The 27,510-nt window shown below is 72.8% G+C and overlaps 6 protein-coding genes across 8 annotated transcripts; 4 read left to right on the top strand and 2 right to left on the bottom strand.

The window, feature by feature from the left end:
* The first annotated feature begins 499 nt into the window (after nt 1-499).
* Nucleotides 500-1,810, top strand: ARF3 (ADP ribosylation factor 3). Of its 2 annotated transcripts, XM_059832739.1 has the most exons (4): nt 500-686; nt 800-910; nt 1,023-1,147; nt 1,649-1,810. In XM_059832739.1, the coding sequence occupies exons 1-4, from the start codon at nt 539-541 to the stop codon at nt 1,808-1,810; spliced, it is 546 nt and encodes a 181-aa protein (XP_059688722.1). In that variant the 5' UTR covers nt 500-538. The 2 variants fall into 2 exon arrangements, with proteins under 2 accessions (XP_059688722.1, XP_059688723.1); XM_059832740.1 differs by lacking the exon at nt 800-910.
* A 3,313-nt stretch (nt 1,811-5,123) lies between these two features.
* FKBP11 (FKBP prolyl isomerase 11) lies at nt 5,124-7,281 on the top strand. Its single transcript, XM_059832834.1, has 6 exons — nt 5,124-5,240; nt 5,596-5,661; nt 6,550-6,637; nt 6,754-6,787; nt 6,904-6,974; nt 7,064-7,281. Exons 1-6 carry the CDS (start codon nt 5,124-5,126, stop codon nt 7,279-7,281), a joined length of 594 nt encoding a protein of 197 aa, XP_059688817.1.
* A 338-nt stretch (nt 7,282-7,619) lies between these two features.
* CCDC65 (coiled-coil domain containing 65) lies at nt 7,620-9,830 on the bottom strand. Its single transcript, XM_059832756.1, has 8 exons — nt 9,696-9,830; nt 9,432-9,599; nt 9,194-9,363; nt 8,928-9,066; nt 8,629-8,826; nt 8,334-8,552; nt 8,093-8,245; nt 7,620-7,961 (listed from the first exon to the last, which is right to left on the bottom strand). Exons 1-8 carry the CDS (start codon nt 9,828-9,830, stop codon nt 7,620-7,622), a joined length of 1,524 nt encoding a protein of 507 aa, XP_059688739.1.
* A 600-nt stretch (nt 9,831-10,430) lies between these two features.
* Nucleotides 10,431-12,560, top strand: RND1 (Rho family GTPase 1). Its single transcript, XM_059832821.1, has 5 exons — nt 10,431-10,550; nt 10,631-10,718; nt 11,781-11,890; nt 11,993-12,127; nt 12,204-12,560. The coding sequence occupies exons 1-5, from the start codon at nt 10,431-10,433 to the stop codon at nt 12,447-12,449; spliced, it is 699 nt and encodes a 232-aa protein (XP_059688804.1). The 3' UTR covers nt 12,450-12,560.
* A 903-nt stretch (nt 12,561-13,463) lies between these two features.
* Nucleotides 13,464-18,819, top strand: DDX23 (DEAD-box helicase 23). 2 transcript variants are annotated; one of them, XM_059832793.1, is made up of 17 exons: nt 13,464-13,496; nt 13,978-14,195; nt 14,331-14,429; nt 14,598-14,694; nt 14,806-14,871; nt 15,031-15,169; nt 15,293-15,423; nt 15,507-15,619; nt 15,710-15,853; nt 16,045-16,270; nt 16,425-16,570; nt 16,664-16,841; nt 16,935-17,177; nt 17,356-17,507; nt 17,675-17,783; nt 17,926-18,100; nt 18,199-18,819. In XM_059832793.1, the coding sequence occupies exons 2-17, from the start codon at nt 13,978-13,980 to the stop codon at nt 18,420-18,422; spliced, it is 2,460 nt and encodes an 819-aa protein (XP_059688776.1). In that variant the 5' UTR covers nt 13,464-13,496; the 3' UTR covers nt 18,423-18,819. The 2 variants fall into 2 exon arrangements, with proteins under 2 accessions (XP_059688776.1, XP_059688775.1); XM_059832792.1 differs by having other exon boundaries at nt 15,290-15,423.
* Nucleotides 18,820-19,642: 823 nt separating this feature from the next.
* CACNB3 (calcium voltage-gated channel auxiliary subunit beta 3) lies at nt 19,643-25,627 on the bottom strand. Its single transcript, XM_059832754.1, is given in 16 exon segments — nt 19,643-19,656; nt 20,169-20,256; nt 20,375-20,524; nt 20,608-20,637; nt 20,639-20,704; nt 20,781-20,932; nt 21,026-21,135; nt 21,220-21,278; nt 21,504-21,584; nt 21,818-21,837; nt 21,926-21,990; nt 22,058-22,173; nt 22,251-22,373; nt 22,455-22,577; nt 25,320-25,412; nt 25,571-25,627. Coding segments are annotated over 16 exon segments (1,332 nt in total). The 5' UTR covers nt 25,613-25,627.
* Nucleotides 25,628-27,510: the final 1,883 nt, after the last annotated feature.

The raw sequence follows: 27,510 nt of genomic DNA, 5'->3' as shown, positions 1-27,510 counted from the left end.
GGGGCCCCGGGGGCGGGCGGCAGCCCACGGCCGGGAGGGGCGCGCTGCGGTGCGGGGGGGGGGGCGCTGGGGGCCTCCCCGGCGGGGGGGCTGCAGGGCCGGGGGGGCCGTGCACGGGCTGGGGGGCGCAGGGGGGGTGTCGGGGCCGGGGTGGGGGCCGTGCCCCCCCCGAGGAGGGCTGGGACCCGTGCCTCAGTTTCCCCCAGTGCAGAGCCCTGGCCTGTCTGCTTGTAGGGTGCAGCACGGGGCGGGGGGGCCACATCCCCAGCACGGCCCCCCCACGTTGAGCTGCACATAGGGGCAGCCCCCACGGAGTGTGTGGCCCCATCCCCGGACCCCCACCCGCGGTCCCCCGAGCCCTGCATCCCCCCAGGACATGGGAGTCCCTGATCCCCGCAGCCCCCCCCCAGAGCACGGGGGACCCCTGGAGCCCCCCAGTCCCTCCCCAGTTCTCAGGGCCACCCCCCGCCCCAGCGCCTGCCCCGTGCCCCCGCAGGATCCGGCCTCGCCTGCGGACGGAGCCAGCGCCGCCGTCACCATGGGCAACATCTTCGGGAACCTGCTGAAGAGCCTGATCGGGAAGAAGGAGATGCGGATCCTGATGGTGGGGCTGGACGCCGCCGGGAAGACCACCATCCTCTACAAGCTGAAGCTTGGGGAGATCGTCACCACCATCCCCACCATAGGTGTGCGGGGTGGGGGGCGGGCACCGGGCAGGGACCCCTCCCCATCAGGGCTCCTTGGGAGGGGGCTCGCGGCCCCGCGTGCCTCAGTTTCCCTCCGCTGTCGCTCCCCGCAGGGTTCAACGTGGAGACGGTGGAGTACAAGAACATCAGCTTCACCGTGTGGGACGTGGGTGGGCAGGACAAGATCCGGCCCCTCTGGCGGCATTACTTCCAAAACACCCAGGGTAGGTGTCCCCCCCGGGGACGCGGGGAGGGGACGGGGCTCGCCGGGGAGCGGGGCAGCCGTGGGGCCGGCCGGATCCTGCGGTCCCAGCAGCGCCCGCTCGCTGTCCCCAGGGCTGATCTTCGTGGTGGACAGCAACGACCGGGAGCGGGTGAACGAGGCGCGGGAGGAGCTCATGCGGATGCTGGCGGAGGACGAGCTGCGGGACGCCGTCCTCCTCGTCTTCGCCAACAAGCAGGTGGGTCTGGGGGGGGATGTCCCCGTGGTGGGGTCGGGACTGTCCCCGGGGCGTCGGGGCTGGTGTCTGGGTGCCTGTGGCAGGAGCATGCCCATCCCCGGGGCGTCGGGGCTGAGATCTAGCAACCCCCATGGCAGGACCATGCCCGTGCCTGTGGCATCGAGGCTGGTGTCTAAGAGACCCCGTGGCAGGACCACGTCCATCCCTGTGGCATCGGAGCTGCCATAAAACAGCTCCCGGGCTGTGCCCATCCCCGTGGCATCAGGGCTGGTGTTTAATGCTCCCTCTGGCTGGACTGTGCCTGTCCCCGTGGCATCCGGGGGGGTGTCTCACATCCCCATGGCAGGCAGTGCTCCTCCCCACGGCATCAGGGCTGGTGCCAGCCCGTGAGACGGGATAGTGCCCATCCCCGTGGCATCGGGGCTGCTGTCAACCCCGGCAGCGGCACGGCGCCCATCCCTGCGGCGTCGGGGCCAGCACGTGACCCCGTCTCTGCCCTAGGACCTGCCCAACGCCATGAACGCGGCGGAGATCACGGACAAGCTGGGGCTGCACTCCCTGCGCCACCGTAACTGGTACATCCAGGCCACCTGTGCCACCAGCGGGGACGGGCTCTACGAGGGCCTCGACTGGCTCGCCAACCAGCTCAAGAACAAGAAGTGAGCGGGCGGCCGCCGGCCCCGGCCCCCCCCGTGCCCCCGGCCCCCCCCGGGGCCGTGCCAGGCCCCCCCCGGCCGCCCCCTCCCCGCCCCGGTTGGGTTTTGCTTTCTTCTGGCACCGGTTGCTGTGGGGTTTTTCGCCTTTTTTTGGGGTCTCCCCGGTTCCCCTCGGATCTCGTGTGTGCTGTGCGTGGAAATATAGCTATATATAACGTATCGGGGGGCCGGGGGCAGAGCCCCGGGGAGCGGGACGGGGGCTGGGGGCCGCCTCGGCGCTGCCCTGCCCGGGGGGGGCCGTGCCAGGGCACCCCATCCCCGTGCATGTCCCTGCACCCCTCGCCTTCCTCTGGACCAAATGTGGGGGCAGCGGGGCCGCAGGGGGCATTTGGGACCACACACACCTCCCCCCCAGCACCCCCTCCCGGCCCTGCGTGCCCCCCGGGGGTCCCACACGTCCCCGGCCCCCCCCATGTCACTTCGAGGCAGGTCTCCTCCCCGCAGCGCGACCCCCACGGGAGGCACCCACGGCCCCCCTGGCCGTAGCCCCCCCCCGCCCCGGCCCCCTGCACCCCATCCCCATGCCAGCATAGTGATTGTATGTCCCTGCCCCACACGGACGGACGGACGGACGGCCCCGTACTGTGCCCCCCCCCTCAGCACCGTATTTATACCCCCGGTCTGTGCTTGGTGTGACGTGTCGCTGCGGCTCTGCCCCGTCCGGGGACGTGTGTACTCACCCCCCCCCCCCGCGCCTGAGACGGTGGGTGACCCCCGGCCCCCCCTTGGATATTAAACATGTTTTATGTAGCGCTGCCCCACGGCTCTTCTTCCGCGGCCCCCCCAGCGCGGGGGTCCTGCGGAGGGGGACGGTGATGGACAGCCCCAGGCCGGTTTTAATTAGAAAGAGCTTAGCGGGACGAGGGGGGCTGGCGGGGGGGTGAGGGGGGGCTCCCCCTTCCCAGGCTCATCTTTAGGGGAATATTGGATGAAATGGTAAATCCCATTAGCACTAATCCCAGCCGGGGCGTGGGGACGCTGCCAGCGCCGAGACGGGCGCGAGTGGGGCTCAGCCCCCCGCTGTCGCCCCGCCACGGGCCAGGGGAGCGGCTGAGTCCCGTTTGGGGACAGCATCCCCGTGTCCCCTCTGGATTGGTGGTGGTGGGGGCTAATGGCCCTCAGGACCCCCTCCCACCCTGTGCCGGTGACACCGAGCTGAGGTGCGGTGCTGTTTGCCCAGACGCCTGGGTTCCTCCTGTGCCGGGGGGCTGGAGCGGGGGCAACCGGGGTTCCCCGGTGGGCTGGGGGCCGCGGAGCCGGCACCGGCGCGTTCCCACCGGCCGGGCCGGCGGCTTTGTCTGGCGGGGGCCAGCCCGGCGCTGACCCGGCGGCCCTAATCCCATTAGCGCCCCGGCCCCCAGCCGCCAGCCCGGCTTCCCCACCTCTCGGCAACCGGGGCTGGTATGTGGGTGCACCGGTGGGGCCGGCGTGCCGATGCCGTCGTCCGGGAGCTGCACCGGGGCCTACGCCGGCACTGCCGCCAACGGGGCCACCACCCCCGTCAACAGGGCCGTCGCCACCGGCATGGGGCGAGGGAGCCGGGCTGCCGCCCATGTGCCGGTGTGACCCCCCTGAGCCACGGCCCTGGGCTCTGCCTCCCGCCCCGGGGGCCGGTGTCCCCCCAGGCACGGGGACAGGGGGGCTTTGGGGCAGGTTCGGCTCCGCGCGGTGCCCCAGCCCAGCCCAGGGCCCCCCAGTCCCGCTCCTCGCTGGCGAGGGGCTCCGCTTCCCTTGTCCCGCACGGCCGGAGGGCTGGAAGGGGTGCTGGAGTGGCGGGAGGAGGAATGCTTTGCACCCACTGGGTGCTGGGGAAGGACGCTGGACCTGGGTGGGTGCTGGGGGGGGATGCTGGACCCGGGTGGGTGCCGGGGAGGGGTCCTGGACGCGGGTGGGTGGTGGGGAGGGATGCTGGACCCGGGTGGGTGCTGGAGAAGGGTCCTGGACGCGAGTGGGTGCTGGGGAGGGATGCTGGACCCGGGTGGGTGCTGAGGAGGGGTCCTGGACCCGGGTGGGTGCTGGAGAAGGGTCCTGGACGCGGGTGGGTGGTGGGGAGGTGTGCTGGACCCGGGTGGGTGCCGGGAAGGGGTCCTGGACCCGGGTGGGTGCTGGAGAAGGGTCCTGGACCCGGGTGGGTGCTGGGAAGGGATGCTGGACCTGGGTGGGTGCCGGGGAGTGGTCCTGGACCCGGGTGGGTGCCGGGGAGGGGTCCTGGACCCGGGTGGGTGCTGGAGAAGGGTCCTGGACACGGGTGGGCGCTGGGGAGGGATGCTGGACCCGGGTGGGTGCTGGAGAAGGGTCCTGGACCCGGGTGGGTGCCGGGGAGTGGTCCTGGACCCGGGTGGGTGCTGGAGAAGGGTCCTGGACCCGGGTGGGTGTTGGGGAGGGGTCCTGGACCCGGGTGGGTGCTGGAGAAGGGTCCTGGACCCGGGTGGATGCTGGGGAGGGGTCCTGGACCCGGGTGGGTGCCGGGGAGGGGTCCTGGACCCGGGTGGGTGCTGGAGAAGGGTCCTGGACCCGGGTGGGTGCTGGAGAAGGGTCCTGGACCCGGGTGGGTGCTGGGGAGGGGTCCTGGACCCGGGTGGGTGCTGGAGAAGGGTCCTGGACCCGGGTGGATGCTGGGGAGGGGTCCTGGACCCGGGTGGGTGCTGGAGAAGGGTCCTGGACCCGGGTGGGTGCTGGGGAGGGATGCTGGACCCGGGTGGGTGCTGGGGAGGGGTCCTGGACCCGGGTGGGTGCTGGAGAAGGGTCCTGGACCCGGGTGGGTGCCGGGGAGGGGTCCTGGACCCGGGTGGGTGCCGGGGAGGGGTCCTGGACCCGGGTGGGTGCCGGTTTCTCCAGGATTTGCTGCCGCCTGCTGGTACCGAGCCCCGACGGCGCCGGGGCAGCGGGTGCTGCACCCAGCCGGTGCCCTGGGACCCCCACCGGACCCGCCCCCCGGGGTGGGCAGGGGCGGTCGGCTCGGCCCGGGAGCGCCGGGACAGTGCCCGGGCGGAGACGGACGCCCGGTGCCAGCCCGGGCTGGGTGGCACCGGAGCGCGGACGCACGCGTGTCCCCGGGCACCGAGGGGGTGGCCGGGCCCGGTGACCACCCCCCCCCCCCCGCCCCGACGACGCGTTGCCCGTCCCGCCGACCGGTCCCGGTGCGGCGTCCCGGGGGCGGGGCCGGGGGGCGGGGCCCGGGGAGCGCCCGGGGGGCCGGCCCGGGCGGGGGGGGCGGTCCCGGTGCCGCCGCCGCCGCCGCCGCCGCCGCCAGCCCGGCCATGCCGCCCCCCGCCGCGCTGCTGCTGTTGGCGCTGCTGCTGCCGCCGCCGCCGCCCGCCCGCGCCGCCGAGAGCGAAACCGAAAGCGGCGCCCGGGGGCTGCGGCTGGAGACGCTCGTGAGCCCCGGGGGGGAGCGGGGCGCACCGGGCACCCCCGGCGGCCCCCTTGGACGGGGAGCGGGGGCCGGGGGGGGACCGGCGGCGCGGCGGGGGACGGGGGCACCGGCGGGGCGCTATTGCCCGGGGGGCGCAGGGGGGCACCGGGGAGCCCGGCCTGGGTGGGGGGCGCACGGGGCACCGGGGGGACCGGGCTGCGGCGGGGGGGGGACACACATGGGGCACCGGCAGGACGGGGGGCCCGGGGGGGGAGTCCGGCTGGCGGAGCGCTCGGGGGGCCCGTGGGCACGGGGGGGGTGCGTGGGCCCCGAGGCGGGGGGGCCCCGTCCCGGCCTCCCGTGACCCGCCCTTGCAGGTGCCCCCCCCCGAGGGCTGCACGGAGCTGTCGGCGCCGGGGGACACGGTGCACATCCACTACACGGTGCGGGGCGGGCGGCGGGAGGAACACGTCAGCACTGCGCTCCGCCGGGCGGGGCGGGTGGGGGCGGCTCCGGCACCGGCGGGGGGGCCCTGGGCCGGCACCGGGGCGGCTCCGGGGCGGGCATAGGGACAGCACCGGGGTGGCCATGGGGGGGGCACCGGGGTGGGCATGGGGCTGTCACCGGGGCGGCTCCGGGGTGGGCATAGGGACAGCACCGGGGTGGCCATGGGGGGGGCACCGGGGTGGGCATGGGGCTGTCACCGGGGTGGCTCCGGGGTGGGCATAGGGACAGCACCGGGGTGGCCATGGGGGGGGCACCGGGGTGGGCATGGGGCTGTCACCGGGGCGGCTCCGGCGTGGGCATAGGGACAGCACCGGGGTGGCCATGGGGGGGACACCGGGGTGGGCATGGGGCTGTCACCAGGGCGGCTCCAGGGTGGGCATAGGGACAGCACCGGGGTGGCCATGGGGGGCACTGGGGTGGCACCGGGGCGGCACTGGGACAGGCGCTGGGCCTGGCATAGGGACAGCACTGGAATGGGCATGGGGATGGCACTGGGACAGGAATGGTGACAGCCCCGGGATGGGCCCTGGGTGGCACATGGGCTGGCATGGGGGTGGCCCCAGCATGGGCACGGGTTGGCACCGGGACTGGCACCAGGACCAGCATGAGGATTACCCCAGGATGTCTCTGGCATGGGGAGCAGGGTGGGGATGTCCCCAGGGTGGCACTGGGGTCAGCACGGGGGTGGCACTGGGGGGGGGGCAGTGGGATGAGCACCAGGGTGGCAGTGGGACAATGCTGAGACCCACATGGGGACAGCCCCGGGATAGAACCGCTGCTGCATCCCCGGGGGTGACTGTGCCCGTGTCCCCGCGTCCCCGCAGGGCAGCCTGGAAGATGGCCGGATCATCGACACCTCACTGAGCCGGGACCCGCTCCAGGTGGAGCTGGGCAAGCGCCAAGTCATCCCCGGTGAGCGAGGGGCCGGGGGGCGGCTGGGGGGGTTCAACCGGGGTGCGGCCGGGTGCAGCGGGCTGTGGGACACCCCCAGCCAGCCCCGCTCACCCCTCTCGCCCCTCTCCTCGCAGGCCTGGAGCAGAGTCTGCTGGACATGTGTGTGGGGTAAGCCGGGCGGCGGGGCGAGGGGGCGGGCAGTGGCCCCCCCAGCGGCCCCGCCGTGGTTTGGTGCGGGTCCGGCCCCACGGGGCACCGATGCCAACGGTCTCTCGCTGTGGCAGGGAGAAGCGGAGAGCCATCATCCCCCCTCACCTGGCCTACGGCAAGCGGGGCTCCCCTCCCACCATCCCAGGTGAGCACAGCCCTCGGGGTCCCCGTGGGGTCCCCCTGGGGTCCCCCCCAGCTCCCCGCAGGCCCCGCTCAGGCTCTGCCCCTTCCCAGGCGACGCGGTGCTGCGGTTCGAGGTGGAGCTGGTCGGTTTGTCCCGGGCCAGTTACTGGCAGAAGGTGGTGAACGAGGTGCTGCCGCTGCTGTGCCTGGGGCTGGTGCCGGCGCTGCTAGGGCTCATCGGGTACCACCTCTACCGCAAGGCCAGCAGCCCCAAGCTCTCCAAGAAGAAGCTGAAGGAGGAGAAGAGGAACAAAGCCAAAAAGAAATAAAGCCTTTCCCTCGGCATCCGTGGCTGCTCCGTGGCTGCTCTGTCCAGCTCCGGGGACGGTGGGGGGGACAGAGCAGTGGGAAGGGGCTGTGCACCCCCCCGAGCTCCCTGCCCGCTCCGGCAGCGGGGATTTGGCATAGCCGAGGAGCTGACGTGTCTGACCTGAGTGGGAGACGACAGACCCCCCACCCGCCCTGACAAAGATCAGCGTGACGAGAAATAAGAGCCTGGAGCACCTTTTTGGGCACAGTTTAGCTCTTTTATGGCACCTCCGGGCAATCATGGTCTCTGCGGTGTCCCCGAGCGCCAGGCAGGGTGCCCCAACCCACAGGGTGATACTCAGCCGGTGCCGGCGGAGCCAGGGATGGGATCCAGGTGGGCGTCCCCTCCCAGGAGGCTTTTGGGGTGTGTGGCGCCCTGATGACCTTGTGCACGGTCCCCCCCGGCGTGGGGCAAGTCCCGGGGGACGCAGCTCTTCTGCTCAACGGCGAGGAGCGGGTTGGGGACGGCGAGCACCTCCTGGCTGATGGAGACCCCCGCCAGGTACTGCCTGAGCAGCTCCCGCAGGTGCCGGTTCCTCTGGCTCAGGGCTGCCCGCTCCCGCTCCAGCGCCTGCTCCTCCAGCTTCGCCTTGTTGAACCGCTGCCAGAACCGCTCCAGCCCCACGTAGTCCCGCATGGCCTGGGCAAGAGGCAAGGAGGAGGGCAGGGGGTCCCCAGCCTGCCCACGTGCCAGCTGGGCCGTCCCCGAGGCCGGATCCCATCCCTCGCTCCCTCGCGGCAGCGTCTGGGACCCCGGCGCTGCCTCCTCACCCGGGCCAGGGGCTCCGCAGGTGTTTCCTCAAGGACACGCTGGGCGTCTCGCCGCTCCCCCTCCGCCAGCGAGGAAGGGTAGAAGGGCAGCACCTTCTCCTCCTCCGTCTCCAGCCTGCGGCACATCTCAGCCAGCCGCAGGACGCGCTGGGCCTGGGGCGGGATGTGGGTGAGGGCAGGGAGGGAGGGGATGGTGGTACCCCCCCCGGTGCTCCCCCTGCCCGCGGGCTGCTGGCCTCACCTTCTCCGCCACCTGCGCCAGCGCCTTCAGGGTAGCGCTGCTCTGCGCGGTGAGCCCAGCCAGGCTGCCGTGGGCCTTAGCCCTGGCCTGGTTCATCTCACTCTTGAGCTCCTGGAGCTGCCGGAGGACCCTTTCCTTCTCCTCCCGTGCGCGCCGGTTCCGCTCCTCGCTCTCCCGGAGGTGAGCCGCGATCCGGCCCTTGGTGGCTGCCACCGAGTCCTGGGGACAGGCGAAATGTGAGCAGTGGGACAGGGGCGTCTCTGCTCTCACGGCCACCCCTGTGCCCTGCCATGACCTGGAGCTTTTGCAGCTTCTTTGCCTGCATCTCTATCTCCCTGGAGCTCTTCTCGTCCTTCTGCTTCAGCGCCTCAAAAGCGATCTTCTGGTGCTCGGTGGCCTCCGCGTAGCTCTGCATGGCCCGCTGGAACTGCTCCCAGAGCACCTCCGCCTTCCCACCCAGCTGCATGCGGCTGTACTGCTTCTCCTGCAGGCTCTGGGGACAGACGTGGGTGTGGGTGACACAGCACCTCCCAAACCTCGCCGTGTGCTCTGCTCGCAAGCCCTAAAAGGCCCCTCGCCGGTTCCTCCCCGTGCCTTGTTCTTGATGTCATCCCGGGCGCTCTGGAAATTCAGCGTGGCCTCGTGGTCGTTCTTGGTGTAATTCTGCTTCATGGCCCGCCCCACGTCCCGCAGGTAGCAGCTTTCTTGCTCGTGCTGCTCAAGGATGGTCCTCCTGGGGAAAACATGGGGGAGCTGCTGACAGAGGGAAGCCGTGGCCGTCCCGGCCGGGCCGTGAGACGGCTCAGCACCAGGACAGGACAGCCAGCGGGTGCCACTGCTGTCCCTCTCCCCCTCCATACCTTTCAGCCTCAAACTCCGTCTTCAGGGCCTCCAGCTGGGCGCCGTACCCCTCCTCCAGGCACGCCAGGCGGCAGCGCTGGAGCTGCAGCAGGCGGTCAACGTGGTGCAGGTGGCTGCGCAGGGCCTGGGCGTGCTGCTCCTCCGCCTCCTCCAGGTCCGTGGCCAGGGACTGCGGAGGTTGGGGGGGTCACGGGTGGGCCCTGGCGCCGCCCCCGGCCCCACCAGCCCCACGCTCGCCTCTATGACGCTGTCCTTGCAGTCCATCACCCGCGCGAAGGTCTGGCTGAGGATCTCGACGTCCTGGCGCAGCTCCTTGTCCTTGGTCTCCCGCAACACCGCCCGCCACTGCGCGCTGAGCTTGTGGAGGTTCAGGGTGCTGCTGCGCTCCTCCTTGGCCAGCTTGTCCTTGTGTGGGGGGGTGTGAGCAGTGGGGAGGGGGTCAGTGGCTGGGCAGCGTGTGGGGAAACGCGCTACCGGCCCCCGCCCCGGCTCCTCACGCACCTTCAGGAACCGGGTGAGCATCTCCCCCTTCGTCTTGGCCGCCTCCTCCTCGGCCAGCGCCCGGCTCTGCAGCAGCAGGAGCCCGTCCTCCGCCGCCATGGGGGCTGCCGCCCGCGGGCGACGCTTGCCTGGCATGGCGGCTGGGCCCGGGCACAGGGTGTGAGGGGCGGGGGGGATGCCCGGGGTACCGGCCGCGGCCCCTCCAGGGCCCCCCCAGGCCTCGTTTCCTGCTGCCCACTCCTATCTCCTCCTGGGGTCCCCCCCGGACACCCCCCACTTTGGGGTACCCCCAGGCGCCATCGCCCTCGCACCCCTCCGGTCCCCCCCCACCCCTCGGCGCCCCCCTCCCGCACCACGGGGGTCCCGCCCCCTCCATCCCGGTACCGGTCGCGCCCCCCCAACACCCCCCGGCCCAGCGGCGGGCGTCCCACCCGTCTCCTAGCAACGGCCACTTCCGGCTTGGGGCAGGAGCATGGCCCCACCTCCGTCCGCAGGCACGCAGGCGCCCCCTGGCCTGGAGGAGCGGCCTCGCACCCGGCAGGGCGGGCCCCGGCAGTCCCCCGCCTCTCCGCCATTGGCCCGCGAGCCGGGAGCCGCCGCGGCGATTGGCGGGCGGGCGCCGCCGTGGGCGGGACTCGGCGTCGGCGGGGTATATATAGGCGCTGCGGCGGCGGGGCGCAGGGCCGGCGGGCGGGCGGGCGGGCGCCGGGAGGGCCCGCGCTCTGCGCCGCCGCCATGCGGGAGCGGAGGCCGGCACCGGCCGCCCCGGCCCGCTGCAAGCTGGTGCTGGTGGGCGACGTGCAGTGCGGCAAGACGGCCATGCTGCAGGTGCTGGCCAAGGACTGCTACCCCGAGGTGAGCCGGAGCCGGCACCGAGCACCGGGAACCGGCAGCGGGACCGGGACCGGGCGCTGACGCTCTCGGTGCCGTTGCAGACGTACGTGCCCACCGTGTTTGAGAACTACACGGCGTGTTTGGCCAGCGAGGAGCAGCGGGTGGAGCTGAGCCTCTGGGACACCTCCGGTACCGGGGCGGGGGGAAGGTGCACGCACGGGGGGGGTCCCTCCGGTACCGGGGGGTGCAGCGGGGCGGGGGCAGCGCTGGCCCCGGTGATGGGGGCATTTGCTGGGGGAAGGTGGTTTGGGGGGGTGGCAGGCCCGGGGTTTGGGGGGCCCTGCAGTGGGGTGCCTTGGGGTCCCTGCAGTGGGGGGGTGGCTGCAGTGGGGACACCCCGGGGGGATCCCCGAGGCTGGGGGGCACGGGGGGGGGCCTGGCTGCCGGGGAGTCCCTGGGGATTGGCCCTGGCGCGGGGGGGGGGGGCGCCAGACACAGCCTGGGGGGGACCCGGGGTCCTGGAGGGGTGCCCCGCACTGCTGAGAGCCCCCCCGGGAGGGTATGGGGTGCTGTGGGGCTGCCTGCGAGCGGGGGGGATAACGGGGCATCCTGCTATCGCCCCCCCGGGCACCCCCAAAGGGCTGGGGGGGCCGGGGCAGCCCTGCCCTGGTGCTGCAGTGTGTCCCCCCCCGTCGGAGGGGGGGTCCCCGCCACCCGCGGTCCCCACGTTGCTATGGCGATGCGCTGGTGCAGCCTCTTTGCTATTCCGCGCACGGAGCGTCTGGGCTGCAAAACCCCTCCGAGGCCCGTCGGGGTCGGGGGGGGCACCCCGGCCACCCCCACACCCGGAGGGGCACCCCACTGCCCTCGCGCCCCCAGGCACCGCCTCCCCCCGCGGTCCCCAGCGCGGTGCCGGTGGCCCCGGCTCCCCAGGGACCCCGTGGGGGTGGCAGCCCCCCCCATGTCCCGGCTGCCCCCCAAGCCCCCTGCCCGCTGGCGGGGCTCCCCAACACGGGGGGGGGGGGGCGGCTGTTATATAAACACCGCGGGATCCATTTCCCGCTGCCTCGTTGGGGGCGATGGCGACGTTAATGGGTTGTGGGGAGCGGAGGTGGCGTTTTGGGGGGCTCTACAGCTGTGTCCCCCCTCCCCAGGCAGGAGGGGGGCTGTTTCCCTTCACAAGCACTGCCTGCCCAGGGGCCTGGGTCCCTTGGGGGGGGTGCCGTGCCATGACACCCCTTTTTCTCCCAGGCTCTCCCTACTACGACAACGTGCGTCCCCTCTGCTACAGCGACTCGGACGCTGTCCTGCTCTGCTTCGACGTCAGCCGCCCCGAGACCCTCGACAGCGCGTCCAAGAAGGTGAGGGGTGGGGGGGGGAGCCCCTCTGCGGGGCGGGGGGGGAGCGGTTTGGGGTCCCCTCGCACTGAGGGCAGCTCGGTGCTGCCCCCCCCCACCCCGCAGTGGAAGACGGAGATCCTGGACTACTGCCCCAACACGCGGGTGCTGCTCATCGGCTGCAAGACGGACCTACGGACGGACCTGAGCACCCTGATGGAGCTCTCCCACCAGAAGCAGGCACCCATCTCCTATGAGCAGGTCGGGGCGGGGGGCTGGGGGGGGCTAAGGGGGGGTTTGGGGTGCCGCACTGGCCTGACGTGGGCTTGGCTTGCAGGGCTGCGCGGCGGCCAGGCAGCTGGGAGCCGAGGGCTACCTGGAGTGCTCGGCCTTCACCTCGGAGAAGAGCGTCCACAGCATCTTCCGGACCGTGTCCGGCATCTGCCTCAGCAAAGCCCCCCCGCAGCCCCCCAAGAGCCCCCCCCGCAGCCTCTCCAAGAGACTCCTGCACCTGCCCAGCCGCTCCGAGCTCATCTCTTCCACCTTCAAGAAGGAAAAAGCAAAAAGCTGCTCCGTCATGTGAAGGGGGGGACACGAATGCACCCCCCTGAAAGCCCCCAGCCCCCCTGAGTCCCCAGGGTGGGGTGGGGGGCTGGACAGGGCTGCAGAGCCCCCCGCTGCCATGAGGACGGGGTGCCTGCTGCCCTCCCATCACGCTGCTTCCCCTGCCAGCCCCCGTCCGGGGGGGCAGCCCCCATGGAGCTGCCGTGGGGGGGGGCCTGGGGAGGGTGCTTGACAGCTGCTCCCCAACCCCGGGGGGGGCTCATCCACGGACTCATCCTGTTTCCCCCAGCGCTGCCCCATCCCTCATCTGCTGCTTGGCCCCCGGGGACCCCGGCGGGGAGGGGGGGTGCCGGGGGGGCTGTTTTATGGACTGTCTTGGGGGGGGTGTGGGGGTGTCTCTGTTCCATGGTCAGTGTTATTAAAAAGCTTATTTATTATCGGAAATATAACACCCACCCATGTGCAGCGGGCGCCTGGTCCTGTCTTTGGGGGGGGGGGGGTGGATCCTGTGCTGCTGGGGGGGGGTGTTGGGGTCCCCCCTGGTGTGGGGTCCCTCCTGTGTCACCAGTGGGGAAGGGTGACGGGTGCTGCTGACAGCTGCCTGTGTTGTCACCCGTGGGTGGTGATGCAGAGGGCAAAGTCCCTGCGGTGGGGGGGTCCTGGCCCAGTTGGGTGCCCCCCCCGGGCACCCCATAAAGGCCCCCCCCGGCCTCTCTTTCTGCCCCCAGCCCCTCCCTGGCTCTGCCTGGACCCCCCCCCCCCCCCCAACTGCGGGGGCTCTCACACGGCGCCGTGGGGTGCGCAGGGACGTGGGGACAGTGACACGGGGGGGGTCCCGCGCTGGGCTGGGGGGTCATTGCGGGGTTCGAGGGTGCGCGGGGTCAGGGGCGCCGCGCGGCGGAAGGATCCGCGGGGCGCGGCGGTGCTGCGGCCTCCGCAGGCGCGGGGGCTGCCGGGAGTTGTAGTCCCGGCGCGTGGGGCGGCCTCGCCTTCCCGGCGTGCCCCGCGGCGCCCGGCGGACATGGCGGCGGCGCGGCGCTGAGGCCTGGGCCTGCGGCCGGCGGCGGTGAGCGCGGGGCGGGGGGGCGCCGGGCGCCTGCGGCCGCTGGGCCCGCCCGTAGGAAGGCCCCGGGGACCCCCGCGGGCCCGGGGGGCTGGAGGACCCCGCCACTGCGTCACTGGGCTGTACCCCAGCACTGGGCACGCAGGGCAGGGCCTGCATCCCCGGTCCCCCCGGTCCCCCGGGTCCCCCAGCCCTCCCCGGGACTCCGTAGCTACCCCGACGCCCTCCCCGGGTCCCCCTGCGCCAAACCCGGGTCCCCCAGCCCTCCCTGCACCCTCCCCACTCCCTCCCCGGGTCCCCCGGCCCTCCCTGCACCCTCCCCGCTCCCTCCCGGGGTCCCCCAGCCCTCTCCGCTCCCTCCCCGAGTCCCCCAGCCCTCCCTGCACTCTCTCTGCCCCCTCCCCGGGTCTCCCATGTCTCCCCACTCTCTCTCAGGGTCCCCCCCACCCCAGTCCCCAGCTCCATCTGACCCTCTCCCCCGCAGATGGCCGGAGAACTGACGGACAAGAAGGACCGGGACGCATCTCCTGCCAAGGAGGAGAGGAAGCGCTCCCGCTCCCCAGAAAGGGACCGGGACCGGGATCGGGACCGGGACCGGGACCGCAAGGGTTCCCCTTCCAAGGACAGGAAGCGGCACCGGTCCCGGGACAGGAGACGAGGCAGCCGGTCACGGTCCCGCTCCCGTTCCAAGTCGACAGAGAGGTGAGGGGTGTTACAGGGGGCTCCCCGGCTTTTTAGGGAAGAACTCTCTCGCTTTCATGTGTCTGTAACGGCCCCATGAAAGAGCGGGTGTGGGTGGTTGGGTTGGGGCCACGCTGTGACTGCCCCACTCTGCAGGGATCGCCGGCACAAAGAGCGCGACCGGGACCGGAGCAAGAAGGACCGGGACCGGGATAAAGATGGGCATCGGCGGGACAAGGACAGGAAGCGGTCGAGGTGAGCCCCCTCTCTTTTCGGGGTGTCCCTACACTCCTGTAAGCACTCCAGTGCCATTCCCTGTCGGAAGTGTTGTCCTGGGTGAGAGCGGAATCCCCCCGGTCAGTGGGGATGAGGTGACCCTGGGGCTGTGTTCGGTGCCTGATTCCTCTTTGTTTTGCTGGGAAGCTTGTCCCCGAGCAGGGGCAAGGACTCAAAGTCCCGGAAGGAGCGGGACTCACGGAAAGCGGAGGAGGAGGAGGAGAATGCCCTGAAGAAGGAGAAGGTGAGGAGGGGCAGAGGGGGCTTGGCTGGGAATGGCTCCTGGGGGCGATTGCTCTGGTGAGGCAAAGGGTCCGTGTTGGGAGCTGCTAATGGTCCGGCCTCGCGTTTGCAGGCCCAGCCCCTGTCCTTGGAGGAGCTGCTGGCTAAGAAGAAGGCTGAAGAGGAGGCGGAAGCCAAGGTAGGAGCAGAAGCCTTCTCCCTGCCTTGGGATTCTCCCGTACCTGTGTGCCTGCGGTACGGGACGGATGTTTGGAGGGAGGGTCCTGTCCTGGGGCAGCCCTGGCAGTGAGGGGGTCGCTGCCAGGCCCGGTGTGAGCCTTCCTCTCTCTTCTCCCAGCCCAAGTTCCTGTCCAAGGCGGAGCGGGAGGCCGAGGCCTTGAGGCGGCGGCAGCAGGAGGTGGAGGAGCGGCAGCGGCTGCTGGAGGAGGAGAGGAAGAAGAGAAAGCAGTTCCAGGAGATGGGGAGGAAGATGCTGGGTAAGGTGGTGTCCCCACCGCGGTCTGCCTGGCTGTGAGGGGCTGGGGCAGGACCCCCGGAGCCCCCCAGCCCTGGGTGGGGTGTGTGCTTGGCTCTGAGACCCTTCCCCTGCTCCCCAGAAGACCCCCAGGAGCGTGAGCGCAGGGAGCGCCGCGAGCGCATGGAGCGGGAGACCAACGGCACAGAGGATGAGGAGGGCAGGCAGAAGATCCGGGAGGAGAAAGACAAGAGCAAAGAGCTCCATGCCATCAAGGTAGCGCTGGGGGCCGGGCTGGGGCGATGGTGGGGGGCCAGGGGGGCTGGGTTCCCTCCCCACTGATCCTCTCCCGCCCGTAGGAGCGTTACCTGGGAGGAGTGAAGAAGCGGAGACGCACGCGGCACTTGAATGACCGCAAGTTCGTCTTTGAGTGGGACGCATCGGAAGACACCTCCATCGATTACAACCCCCTGTGAGTGGTGGGGTGCTCCTGGGGCTGGGGGTGCTCCTGGGGGGGCGGGACAGCCTCAGCCCCACCCCTGACGCTCCCGCCCTGCTCTAGGTACAAGGAGCGGCACCAAGTGCAGCTGCTGGGCCGGGGCTTCATCGCAGGGATCGACCTGAAGCAGCAGAAACGGGAACAGTCGCGCTTCTACGGGGACCTGATGGAGAAGAGGCGGACGCTGGAGGAGAAGGAGCAGGAGGAGTGAGTGCTCCTGGGGGCAGCTGGGAGGGCTCCGAGGGGTGTCCAGGGTCCTGGCTGGATCTGCTTGGCTGGGATGCAGAGCTGGGGGGAGGCTCTGGGCTGCGGCACGTTCTTCAGATGGGTGGGAGGACGATTCCAGCCTCCCCAGAGGCACGGGGTGAGCCCCGTCCCCTTCCTTGCCCCCCACCCAGGGCTCGGCTGCGGAAGCTGCGGAAGAAGGAGGCCAAGCAGCGCTGGGACGACCGGCACTGGTCCCAGAAGAAGCTGGACGAGATGACGGACAGGGACTGGCGCATCTTCCGTGAGGACTACAGCATCACCACCAAGGGGGGCAAGATCCCCAACCCCATCCGCTCCTGGAAGGACTCCTCCCTGCCCCCCCACATCCTGGAGGTCATCGACAAGTGCGGCTACAAGGTGGGCACGGGGAGGGGGGGCTGCTGCCAGCGGACCCCAACGGCCCTCGGGGGAGCTGCTGGGTTGAGGGGAAAAGGGCTGGCCCTTGGGGTTAAGTCTTTGGAGGGGTGAGGAGGGGAACTTCTGCTCCTAAATCTGCCGCTCCCCTCGCCAGGAGCCCACCCCCATCCAGCGCCAGGCGATCCCCATCGGCCTGCAGAACCGTGACATCATCGGCGTGGCTGAGACCGGCAGCGGCAAAACCGCGGCTTTCCTCATCCCGCTGCTGGTGTGGATCACCACCCTGCCCAAGATCGATCGGTAGGCGGGACGGGGCAGGGCGGTGGGGTGACGCTGCGGAGGGGGCAGAGCATGACATCGTGGGTGACGCGGTCATGCCCTGCCACGCCGCAGGATTGAGGAGTCGGACCAGGGTCCCTACGCCATCATCCTGGCCCCCACCCGAGAGCTGGCCCAGCAGATCGAGGAGGAAACCATCAAGTTTGGGAAGCCTCTGGGCATCCGCACGGTGGCCGTCATCGGAGGCATCTCCCGCGAGGACCAAGGCTTCCGTCTTCGCATGGGCTGCGAGGTGCGTGTTAGCCCCTGGGGAGGGCGGTGGGGGGCCTGGGGGGGAGCAGTTTAGCCCCAGGCTGCGGACACCAACCCTCCTGGCCCCCCCCAGATTGTCATCGCCACGCCAGGGCGTCTCATCGACGTGCTGGAGAACCGGTACCTGGTGTTGAGCCGCTGCACCTACGTGGTGCTGGACGAGGCGGATCGCATGATCGACATGGGCTTCGAGCCCGACGTGCAGAAGATCCTCGAGCACATGCCCGTCACCAACCAAAAACCCGACACCGATGAGGCCGAGGACCCCGAGAAGATGTTGGCCAACTTTGAGTCGGGGAAACACAAGTACAGACAGGTGGGTGCAGGCAGGAGACCTGGGGCGTCGTTGTGGGTGCTCTCGCGGGGCTCAGCACCTTCCGTGGGGTGGAGAGGGGATGACCTGGGGCTTTGGAGAAGGGGCCAAGGGAGCGAGGGAGCGGCAGCCGCGTTCCTGCCCCACAGGGGACAGTGCTCACTGCCCCGTTCTCTCGCAGACCGTCATGTTCACAGCCACCATGCCGCCAGCGGTGGAGCGCCTGGCCCGCAGCTACCTCCGTCGTCCGGCTGTGGTCTACATCGGCTCCGCTGGCAAACCGCATGAGCGGGTGGAGCAGAAGGTCTTCCTCATGTCGGAGTCGGAGAAGAGGTGTGGAGGGGGCCGCTGGGGCGGGGTGGAATGGGGAGGCCGAGTCTTGGGGGGTGGTCTAGGGCATTTGAAGGCAAGGGAGCTCTGGGAGGGGGACTCTGGAGAGCGGAGGGGCTCCCGTGGGGCACCTCAGCCTCTCCTTGCCCAACTGTCCTCCCCCCCAACAGGAAGAAGCTGTTAGCCATCCTGGAGCAGGGCTTCGACCCACCCATCATCATCTTCGTCAACCAGAAGAAGGGCTGCGACGTGCTGGCGAAGTCCCTGGAGAAGATGGGGGTGAGTCTGGGCTGAGCTGGAGCCCCTCAACTTTGGCTGTGGCGGGTGGGGGTCATCCTGAGCCCCTGCACCCCCGTCCCCATGTGGGGACCCCGCGACACGGCTCCGGGCACCCCCGGCTAACCGCCCCCTCATCCCACAGTACAACGCCTGCACCCTGCACGGCGGCAAAGGCCAGGAGCAGCGGGAGTTCGCTCTCTCCAACCTGAAGGCCGGGGCCAAGGACATCCTGGTGGCCACGGACGTGGCCGGACGTGGTATCGACATCCACGACGTCTCCATGGTCGTCAACTACGACATGGCCAAGAACATCGAGGGTGAGTCGGGGCCGGGGGGCTGCGGGGTGCGGCGGGGGCTGCCTGGCCCCAGCGCTGCCTGCGCCGAGGCTCTGCCTGACCCTGCCTCCCCCCTGCAGATTACATCCACCGCATCGGGCGGACGGGCCGAGCAGGGAAGAGCGGCGTAGCCATCACCTTCCTCACCAAGGAGGACTCCACCGTCTTCTACGACCTGAAGCAGGCCATCCTGGAGAGCCCGGTGTCCTCCTGCCCGCCCGAGCTGGCCAACCACCCCGACGCCCAGCACAAGCCTGGCACCATCCTCACCAAGAAGCGGCGGGAGGAAACCATCTTCGCCTGAGTCCCCGGGGCCGGGGTCCCCCTCTCGGCCACCCCTTTGGGGACGACGGGACCAGCGGGGCTGGGGGCTGCCAGGACTTTTTTGGCCGCTCTTTTCCCAAACCCCCAGGCCCCTGTGCAGCCGGGACTGCCAACAGCAGCGACTGGGGCCGGCAGTGTCCCAGAATGTCCCCTCTGTTCTCCCAGTCCCCCTCCCTGCATTCCCCACGGACCCGTGGAGCTGCTGGGGGCTGCTTGGGGGCAGGTTCCTCCCTGCCCGCCTGCTGCTGGGGCAGGGCTGGTGCTGGGCTTCGCGTGCTGGTTTTTAGGCAGGGCTGTCCCAGGAGTTGTGTTCACTGCATCCTTTTTTTAGCTGAAATTCCAGGCTGCAGGAATAAACCCGCAGCTGTGTTGCCGGACCTCGCCTCCTCACGTTCTCCCTTCCTGCGGCGCCGCCGGCCTCTGGGTGCCATCCCACTGAGCCCTCCAGCACGCCCAGAGGGGCCAGGAGCCAGCATTACCCCTCAAGGGAGAGCCTTTGGGTGCTCAGCACCCGCTGGCACTGGGCCTTTTCTCCCACACGGTGCCCCCCCCAGCCCAACGTCCCCATGCCGGTGTGTCCCCTGTCCCCCCGCCACCAGAGACACAGACACCGGCACTTCCGAGCACTCTTGTGTTTCTGAAACTGGTTACAGGGAAATCAGTGCTTTCTACAAAAGAAATTATAACAAATCTGTGGCCCCCACCCGCTGCCCCCCCCGCCGGCTCGGGCCGGCTCCCTGCGAAGGGCCCTGGGGGGCTCATCCCAGGGCCGGGACCCTCCGCCGAGCAGCCGAGGGCGGTGAGTGCCGTATTTACAGGACTGTGCGGTGACGTGCGGTGACGGCTACGCGGGGAGCGGGGCGGTGGGGATGGGGCAGCGAGTGCAGGCATGGAGCAGGCCCCCCCCCACCATGCGGGGTCCGGCTGCCCCCCTCTGTCCCCCCTCCCCAGGGGAGGAAGCGGTTTGGCTGCGATGACCGGGTCTGGGAGAAATCGGTGCAGAGCAAAGCGACTGGTGTGGCCCCCTCCTCCTGGGGGTCCCATGCAGGGGCAGGGGAGGGGGCAGGCCAAGCCCCGGGGGGGGAGTGGGCACCTTCCCCTTCTTCCTCGGGTCCGTGCGGGATGGGGGACGCTGCTAAAACTGTCCCCCCCTTCCCCGTTACCTGGCCCACGGGTCTTTCGGGGGGAGGCACCCTCTGTTTATGGCAGCTGCCCTGCGGGGAATGAGACAGCCTGCGATGCGGGGGCCAGGCAGGGAAACTGAGGCAGGGAGAAGGCTTGTGGCTGTCCCCAAGTCCCCGAGAGCCGGGGGGGCATCCCAGGGCATCCTGGCCGCCGGCCCCCACCCTGTGCTTATGGCTAAAGACGTGCCCGGGGGCCGGGCGCGAGGAAGCTGCCGGTGCGGAGGAGTTCCCCGAGAGAGGGAGATTGTCTGAGCACCCCCAGCGTGGCGCTGGGGTGAGGCGGGGAGCGCCCGGGGTGGGGGGGCCGGTTCCCAGCCGTGCCCCCCCCCGTCCCAGCCCCTAATAGTAGTACGCGGACCCCTACCCCGACCTCTACCAGCCCCACCGGCACCACAACAGTGGGCTGCAGGGCCCCGGCACGCCCGACCGCCAAACCGAGCGCAACCACGACAGGAACTGGCAGCGCAGCCGGCCCCTGGGCCAAGGACAGCTATTAGGGGCTGGGACGGGGGGGGGCACGGCTGGGAACCGGCCCCCCCCACCCCGGGCGCTCCCCGCCTCGTCCGATGGCATCAGGCTGTCATGCTCCAGCGGCGAGTGCTCCCCCCGCTCCCCCAGCAGCTGCTGGCTCTGCGGGCAGGGACGGGGTTGCGGGGATGGCAGGGGCGGGGGGGCTGCGTCCCCCCCAGCCCGTGCACCCCTGAGCCGCCTGCCCGCGGGGAGCAGGAGAGGGGCTGCGGGGGGGTACCTGCAGGCCCGGGAGGCCGGTGGGCGAGGGCACGGCGTGGGGAGCGTGCGGTGGGTGGTGCGTGGCGCGCCAGTACACCTCCAGGTACTCGGCCAGGTGCTCGCAGGCGTCCTCCAGCTGGTTCTCGTCCAGGATCACGTCGAAGAGCTCCTGGGGGGTGGGCGAGAGGGGTCAGGGGTAGCTCAGGGACCCCCCCGGGCACCCCCAGGGTGGAGGGGGACCTGCCGGCTCACCGGGGGACACTGCACCAGCTTGTCGGCTGCCCATCATCTGCACGTTGAGGTGCTTCACCTGGGACTTGCCACGGGACTTGATGAGCCGCTGCAGGACCTGGGGAGGGGAGAGGAGGGTGACAGCACCGTGGGGGGCAGCCGGGGCCCCCCCCAGAGCCGCAGTCACCCCTCACCTTGGGGGATGACACCTTGACGTAGACGATGATGGGTGCCAGCGAGGTCTTGGCCAGCTGGGCCGGGTGGTTGATGGTGTCGGCATCCAGCACCACCAGCTGCAGGGACTTGGCCAGCTCGAAGATGCGCTCGATCTCGCTCTGCACCTCAGCTGGGGTGGGGACGACAAGGCGGGGGGGGTGTGTCAGGCTGGGCTGGCCCCTCAGGGGGGTCCCAGCACCCTGGGGCGAGCCCGGCCCCTCACCGATGCTGGAGCGGGTGGTGGAACGCTCCAGAATAGCCTGCTTGCCCAGGTTGTTGAGGATGGAGCGCTTGGCCAGGGAGAGGTCAGCTGTGATGTGGGTGATGGAGATCCTGGGGGGCAGAGGGAGGGCGGTGGGGACCTGGGTGCCCCCCCGGGGCCATGGGGGGGGTCCTGGGGAGGGTGGAGGGTCTCACCTGCCGTCAAATCTGTGCTTGAGGAAGTCGAAGAGGGCTTTCTGCATCATGTCGGTGACCTGCCGGTGGGGCCGCCAGCCCGGTGAGCCCACGGTGAGCCGGTGGCAGATGGCACCGGCAGGGAGGTGGCAGCCGCCCGGCGCCCTGCCAGCAGCCCTCGGCCCCGCCATCTGCCCGTCACCGGCACGGGACGGGCAGGGAGGGGATGAGGGGGTGCAGGCCACCACCCTGGGGGCACAGCGGGGCCCCCCCACTGGCCCCCCCGCCCCGCGGCCCCCCTGTACCTCATATCCTTTCAGCGAGGGCCCCACCAGCACCACGGGCCGCATGGAGGGGACCACGTCGTAGGGCGGGATGTGCTGTGTCTGCGGGGGGGACACGGGGACGCGTCAGCGCTCTGCGCTCCCACCTCCAGGGAGGAAGGGGTCAATATGCCCACTGCGGAGAACCCCAGCATGCTGGAGCCCCCCCAGCCCCATAACCAGGGGCAGAGGGGGGGGTCTGCCCCCACCCACTCCGCCCCAGAGCGGCTGCACTCGGCCCTGCCTGAGCCCCCTCCCCATCTCCCCCCACCCGGGGCACAGCCCCGGGGACTCACCTGCTTCTGCTTCTGCTTGGCTTGGGGAGAGGAGAGAAGAGACAGAGGTTGGTGACAGCGAAGGGGGGACCCCCCCCCGGACCCCCCTGGGCCAGGACCTGCCCTTACCTAAGGAGGGGGGAGGCGATCGCCGGTTCCCGCTGTCGCCGAGGCCCGAGGCGTTGCCAGCTCTCCTGGGGGAGGAGGGGGGTGAGCAAGTGTTGGGGGGCCCGGGGGAGTCGGGGGGGGTCCAGTCCCTACCTGGCTTTCTGCTCCTGCTTGAGCCTCATGGCTTCCAGGCGCTGGGGGCTGGGGATGAAGGCGATGTCCCCCCCCTCCTTCACTAGGCGCCCAATCCACCAGTCATTGCTGTATTTCTGGGCGAGGGCAGGGCAGGGGTGAGGCCGGGGGGGGTTCCCTGGCCCTGGCTCCCCCCCCCAGCACCCCAATTCACCTCCTTGATGTGCAGGAAATCTTTGGCTTCGAAGTTGATGGCGGCTCCCTGCACCGGGCACTCCTCGTCCAGCGCCCCGCAGTAGCTGACATTGGTGCGCACGGCGAAGGCGACCGGCTTGTGCTGGGGATGGTGGGGGGGGTCAGCACCCCCGGGCCCCGCCAGCCCCCCCCGGGCCGTGCCCTGGGTGTCCCCCCCCGGTACCTTGGCCCTCTCGAGCTGCTGCTGGGCCTGGCTCTCCACCTCGCGCCGGGCGCCCTCGCGGTCCTCGTCCAGGGACACGTCGGAGTCCAGGGACGGGCGGCTGGTGTAGGAGTCTGCCGAGCCCTGGGGGGACGGGGCTGAGTGCCGGGGGGCTGCGGGACCCCCACAAAGAGGGACCTCGCCCTGAGACGGTGCCAGTCCGGGGAGGGGACCCCGCTGACCCCCAGCCCCTTCTGCCTTTTGGGGGGGGTCCATGGTGGCATCAAGCCTGGCAAACACGGGTGGCATCGCCCAGCGTGGCTGCCCTGGGGTGCAGCCCCCGCGTCCTGGGGGGAGACCCCCCAGCCCCCGGGGAGGGGGGGCTGGGACCAGGGGTCCCCGTCCCCCCGGGGATGAGGGCCTGACACGGCCGCCCCCACCCCGGGGTGCCCGGCGGGTGCTCGGTGCAGCCCCCCCCGGCTCCCCCCACCCCGCCGGTAATTGCCCGGCGCCTGCTGCGCCCGGAACAGGCGCAGAAGCTGCGGTGAAATATTTATAGGTCCCTGGATGTGGCTGAGCCCCCCCGGCCCCCCCCCCCGAGGCCCCCGGGCCCCGCCGGGCCGAGCTCAGCACCGCTGCCCAGCCCCGACCCCCCCCCCCCCGCACACGGGGCCCCCCCCACCCCGCACATCCCACCTCGCTCACATCGGCGGGGGGGCCTGGGCCCCCCCCCTCCAACGCGGGCAATATGGTTTCCCAGCACGGCCCCCCCCAACATGGCCTCCCCAGCACGGCCCCCCCAGCGTCGTCACCGCCCCCCCGAGCATCTTCCCCCCCCAGCATCCCCAGCGCGGCCCCCCCAGTACAGCACGACCCCCCCCCATGCAGCCCCCGGCCCGGAGCATCGGCCCCCGCGGGGTCCCGGGCCATGGGGAGGGGTCCCCCCCCCGCCCGGTCCCGGCGGCACCTGCCGGGGGGCGGGGGGGGGGGCGAGACCCGCGGCGGGGAACAAAGGGCCGGGGGGCGGCAGAGCCCCCCCGCACCGGGCACGAACCGCTGCACCGGGCACGGCCAACCCCCCCCCCTCCACCGGGCGCAGCCCCCGGTGCGCAATCACCGCGCCCCGGGGCGCAGCACCCCCCCACCCCCGGGCGCGCCCCCCCCGGTACCGGGGCCGGTACCTCGTTGAGCAGGAAGGTAGCGCTGGAGTCAGAAAACGACATAGACGGGGCGAGCCGAGCCGAGCCGCCCGCGCCCCCCCCCGCCCGGCTCCGGCACCGGCACCGGCTCCGGCTCCGGTTCCGGCTGCGGCTCGGGCTCCGGCTGGCCCTGCCCGCTCCGCCGCGCCGCCGCCGCCCCTCCCCGCCCCTCCCCGCCCCCGCCTCCCGCCGCCCCCCCGGGGCGCACGGAGCCGCCCCCGCCGGCTCAGCCTGGGGGGGGGGGGGGGCGGGTTGGGGGTCGCGGTTCCCCCTCCCCGGGGCTGACGGGGGGCTCCGGTGCCTCTCCGCTGGGAGCTCCGGGGGGCTGCTGTGGCAGCCGGGGGTCCCGAGCGGCGCCGGTGCGGTGCACCGGGCCGGGGCCCCGGGGCAGCTCCCGGGGGATGGGGGGGGGCAGTTCGCAAAGACGGCAGCTCCCGGTGCGGAGAGGGGGGGGGGACCTGGGCGGCGGCGGAGGGGCCCTGCCGCCCCCCGCAGCCCGCAGCCGGGGGTCCCGGGGCGGCGGCGGGGGGTCCCCGTGGGTACCTCCATGCTCCGGTGCGGCGGCCCCCGTCCTGCCCCGAGCCGGTAGCAGCCCCGTCTGCAGGGCGAGCCCTGCGGCGGGGCCGGAGCCGCTCCCGCCCCCCCGCCGCGCCCCCCCCGCCCCCGAGGAGGGGGGCAGCGGCGGGCCCCCGGGGGACCGGCCCGGCCCGCCCCGTTACCGCGCAGCGGGACGGGCACCGGCGGGACCAGCCCGGGATGGCTCGGGCCCGGCCCGGGGGCCGCGGGGCAGCGCTCGGCGGGGCGGGGGCTGCAGGCAGCTCCGGGACCGACCGCGGGCACCGGCACCGGGCACCGAATACCGGGCACCGGGCACCGGCCCCGGTACCGGGCAGCGCGGCGGGGCCGGGCCGGGCCCTCTCCGAGGTGCTGAAGGGGCCGCGCCGGGTGCGGGGCCGGGCCGGGGGTCCACGGGGGTACCGGGGGACACCGGGGGGGCAGGTGCTACCCGGGGAGGGAAACGGGATGCTCGACCCGCTCTGCGCCCCCCGGGGCCGCCCCTACCGGAACCCCCCGCCCTCCCCGGGGCCGCCTCGGTACCCGCTCCCCCGCCGGCGGCCGGGCCGGGGGGCGCCGCTCGGGCCGGGGGGAACCGGAGCAGGCGGGCGGGGGGCGGCGGGGGGGTTCCGTGTGTCCCCCCCCCCCGGGCAGCGCGGGGAGGCGGCCCGGTGCCGGCTGATGGACCGGGCGGGGCGGCCCAGCGGGCCTCCCCCCGCCCCGTCCCCCCGCCGCTGCCTCAGTTTCCCCGGGGCCGCCCGCCGCCCCCCCCCGCGCCGCAGTGCCGGTGCCCGGCGGTCGGCCCGGCCCTGACGCAGCACTCGCTATTTTTAGCCGCGGGGAGCGGCTGTTGCGATGCCACCGGCGCCCGGTGCCGGCGCCCAGCCCCGGTCCCGGGGGAGCGGCGGAGCGGGGGCGGCCGCCCGGGTCCCCCCGGTGCGGGGGTTGGGGCGGGGGAGCGCGGCCGCTCCCCTCCGGTCCGTGCCTTAATGCGGAGCCGCAGCGCCGCTGCCCCCCGGGAGCGAGCCGCGGCGGGGGGGCCGGGGCTGGCGGGGCTGCCCCGCCCCGGTGCCGGGGTGCCGGTGCCGGGGTGCCGGTGCCGGGGTGCCGGTGCCGGTGCCGGCCCGCTCACCTGCCTGCGGAGGATGCTGGAGGTGGTGTCGGACGAGGTGCTGCCGTCCGAGCGCTTGAAGCGGCTCTTGCGCTTCGGGAGCCTCCGGGGGCTCTGCGGGGGGAGCGGCGGGGGCGGCCGGTCAGCACCGGGAGGCACCGGGCGGCGCGGTCCCGCCGCTGCGCTGCCACCGGCGGCCCCCCGCGCTGCGGGCAGAACCGAACCGGGCCGCACCGGGCCCGCGGCGGCCGGGAGGGCTCCGGCCCGCTCACCTGGAAGGAGCCGGGAGCGGCGGGCTGCGCCGGGGCGGACATGCCCGGCGGCACCCACCGGACCCCCCCGGGATCCCGGCGGGGCCGCCCCGCACCGGACCGCGGCGCTCCGCCGGGAAGGGCCGCGCCGCCGCCGCCGCCACTGCCGCGCTCCGCATCACACGGGGCCGCCGGGGCGTCCCGGCCGTCCCCGCCCCCGCCCGCCCGCCCCCGCGCCCATCCCCGTGGCGTCCGGCCCGCGCCCCCGCCGCTGGGCAGCCACCGGGGGGCACCGGGGACAGACCCTCCCCGCAACTCGCGCCGCTGCGGCGACCGTCCGGGCGGCACCGGGAGAGAGGAGCCCCGCGGCCGTGCCCACGCGTGTTCGGGGATGCGGGAGCCCCGAGCCCCGCCGCCCGCACCCCACCGGGACGGCTCCCGCGGCCGCCGTGCGCCCCCCGGGGGGATCTACCCCCCCCCCCCCCGGGGGTAACTGCTCCCATATACCCCCGCGGGGGGCAGGCGGGGCCGCGGGGGGGCCGTGGGGGGCGCGCAGCCCACCCGCACACTCACCCCACGCCCCGTGTCCCCGCCGTGCCCACGGGGGCGGCCGGATCCGGCCCCGCGCCGCGGTGCTGCAGCATCACCGCACCGCCCGGTCGGGGAGAGGGGCGGCGGGAGGGCAGGGTCCGGCCCGGGGGTCCCGGCAGGGCCAGGATCGGACCCGGGGAGCCCAGCGTGGGACCGATCCTGCCCGGGGACCCCCATCAGGGTCAGGATCGGACTGGGGGACCCCAGCATGGGCCCGATCCTGCCCGGGGACCCCCCATCAGGGCCAGGATCCGGCCCGGGGACCCCCATCAGGGTCAGGATCGGACTGGGGGGGCCCCAGCATGGGCCCGATCCTGCCCGGGGACCCCCCATCAGGGCCAGGATCCGGCCCGGGGACCCCCACCAGGGTCAGGATCGGACTGGGGGGGCCCCAGCATGGGCCCGATCCGGCCCGGGGCAGGGCGAGGCACAGGCAGAGCTCAGCGCCCATCCCCGTGGTTGCGGGTGCCGGCACCCGGTGCGGGTGTGCTGGGCCCCCCCCGGGTGTCCCCCGAGATGCCCCCCGGCCCGTCCCCCACGGCGAGCTCCGGTGCCCCCCCCCCCCGCGCGGCGGGACTTCCGCGTGGGGCCGCAGGGACACGGGCCCGGCGGCGGCTGCTAATTAATGATTAATCACCGCTCCCCGGGGCCCAGCGCCGCTGCGGGGGGGCCGCGGGGCCCGGCACCGCCGCTACGGGGGGGCCGGGGGGGGCCCGGCCACGGGCGGGGGGTGCCAGGGCCTGTCCCCCCCACGGGAGTGGGGGGCCAGGCGGGGACCCCAGTGGGGGGGTGCCCTGCGCCCGCCTGGGCATGGGGTGCTGACGGGGTGTGCGTGCAAAAGGGGGGGGTGCAAGGGGGGGTGCAAGGGGGGGGGTGTGCCTGCGTGTGTGCAAAACGGTGTGTACGTGTGCAAGGGTGCGTGTGCACGCGTGTCCGTGCACGCGTGTGCGTGCCAGGGGTGCCTAAGGGGCGCGTAGTGTGTGCGCGGGGGGGGGGGTACGTGTGCGTGTGAGCACCCACGCGCAAAGGGGCGCGCGTGTGCGCGTGCAACAGGGCTGTACACGCGTGGAAGGGCGCGCACTCGTGTGCGTGGGCAAGGGGGTGTGTAGGGGCGGGGGGGCACGGGGGGACAGGGGGGTGTGTGCGGGGGGGGGTGTGCGGGGGGGTGTGCAAGGGACACGCTCGGGGGGGGGGGCGCGTGTGCAGACACGGGGGTGCACGGGGGGGTGCGGGGGGGGTGCGCGCGGGGGGGGCCCCGGCTGCGCGTGTCCCCGTTGTCCCCGCCATGTCGGTGCAGCGCGGCGGTGCGTGTGTGCGTGTGTGTGTGTGTGTGTGCGCGCAGCCCCGGGGTTGCCGGTCCGCCCGTGCCC

Source organism: Gavia stellata, chromosome 36 (genome assembly GCF_030936135.1).
Source record: "Gavia stellata isolate bGavSte3 chromosome 36, bGavSte3.hap2, whole genome shotgun sequence".
In the NCBI taxonomy this organism is placed as follows: domain Eukaryota; kingdom Metazoa; phylum Chordata; class Aves; order Gaviiformes; family Gaviidae; genus Gavia; species Gavia stellata.
This window is presented reverse-complemented; position numbering and strand designations above follow the sequence as displayed.

Excerpts from the sequence above, each read along its gene's own strand:
- ARF3 (XM_059832739.1), top strand. The coding sequence starts at position 539 with ATGGGCAACATCTTCGGGAACCTGCTGAAGAGCCTGATCGGGAAGAAG. Across the intron at positions 687-799 it reads CACCACCATCCCCACCATAG|GGTTCAACGTGGAGACGGTG; the intron begins GTGTGCGGGGTG and ends CGCTCCCCGCAG. Across the intron at positions 911-1,022 it reads TTACTTCCAAAACACCCAGG|GGCTGATCTTCGTGGTGGAC; the intron begins GTAGGTGTCCCC and ends CGCTGTCCCCAG.
- FKBP11 (XM_059832834.1), top strand. The coding sequence starts at position 5,124 with ATGCCGCCCCCCGCCGCGCTGCTGCTGTTGGCGCTGCTGCTGCCGCCG. Across the intron at positions 5,241-5,595 it reads GGCTGCGGCTGGAGACGCTC|GTGCCCCCCCCCGAGGGCTG; the intron begins GTGAGCCCCGGG and ends CCGCCCTTGCAG. Across the intron at positions 6,788-6,903 it reads CTGCTGGACATGTGTGTGGG|GGAGAAGCGGAGAGCCATCA; the intron begins GTAAGCCGGGCG and ends TCGCTGTGGCAG.
- CCDC65 (XM_059832756.1), bottom strand. The coding sequence starts at position 9,830 with ATGCCAGGCAAGCGTCGCCCGCGGGCGGCAGCCCCCATGGCGGCGGAG. Across the intron at positions 9,067-9,193 it reads ACGGAGTTTGAGGCTGAAAG|GAGGACCATCCTTGAGCAGC; the intron begins GTATGGAGGGGG and ends TGTTTTCCCCAG. Across the intron at positions 8,246-8,333 it reads TGGCGCAGGTGGCGGAGAAG|GCCCAGCGCGTCCTGCGGCT; the intron begins GTGAGGCCAGCA and ends ATCCCGCCCCAG.
- RND1 (XM_059832821.1), top strand. The coding sequence starts at position 10,431 with ATGCGGGAGCGGAGGCCGGCACCGGCCGCCCCGGCCCGCTGCAAGCTG. Across the intron at positions 10,551-10,630 it reads CCAAGGACTGCTACCCCGAG|ACGTACGTGCCCACCGTGTT; the intron begins GTGAGCCGGAGC and ends GTGCCGTTGCAG. Across the intron at positions 10,719-11,780 it reads GAGCCTCTGGGACACCTCCG|GCTCTCCCTACTACGACAAC; the intron begins GTACCGGGGCGG and ends TTTTTCTCCCAG.
- DDX23 (XM_059832792.1), top strand. The coding sequence starts at position 13,978 with ATGGCCGGAGAACTGACGGACAAGAAGGACCGGGACGCATCTCCTGCC. Across the intron at positions 14,196-14,330 it reads CGTTCCAAGTCGACAGAGAG|GGATCGCCGGCACAAAGAGC; the intron begins GTGAGGGGTGTT and ends CCCACTCTGCAG. Across the intron at positions 16,571-16,663 it reads ACCCTGCCCAAGATCGATCG|GATTGAGGAGTCGGACCAGG; the intron begins GTAGGCGGGACG and ends GCCACGCCGCAG.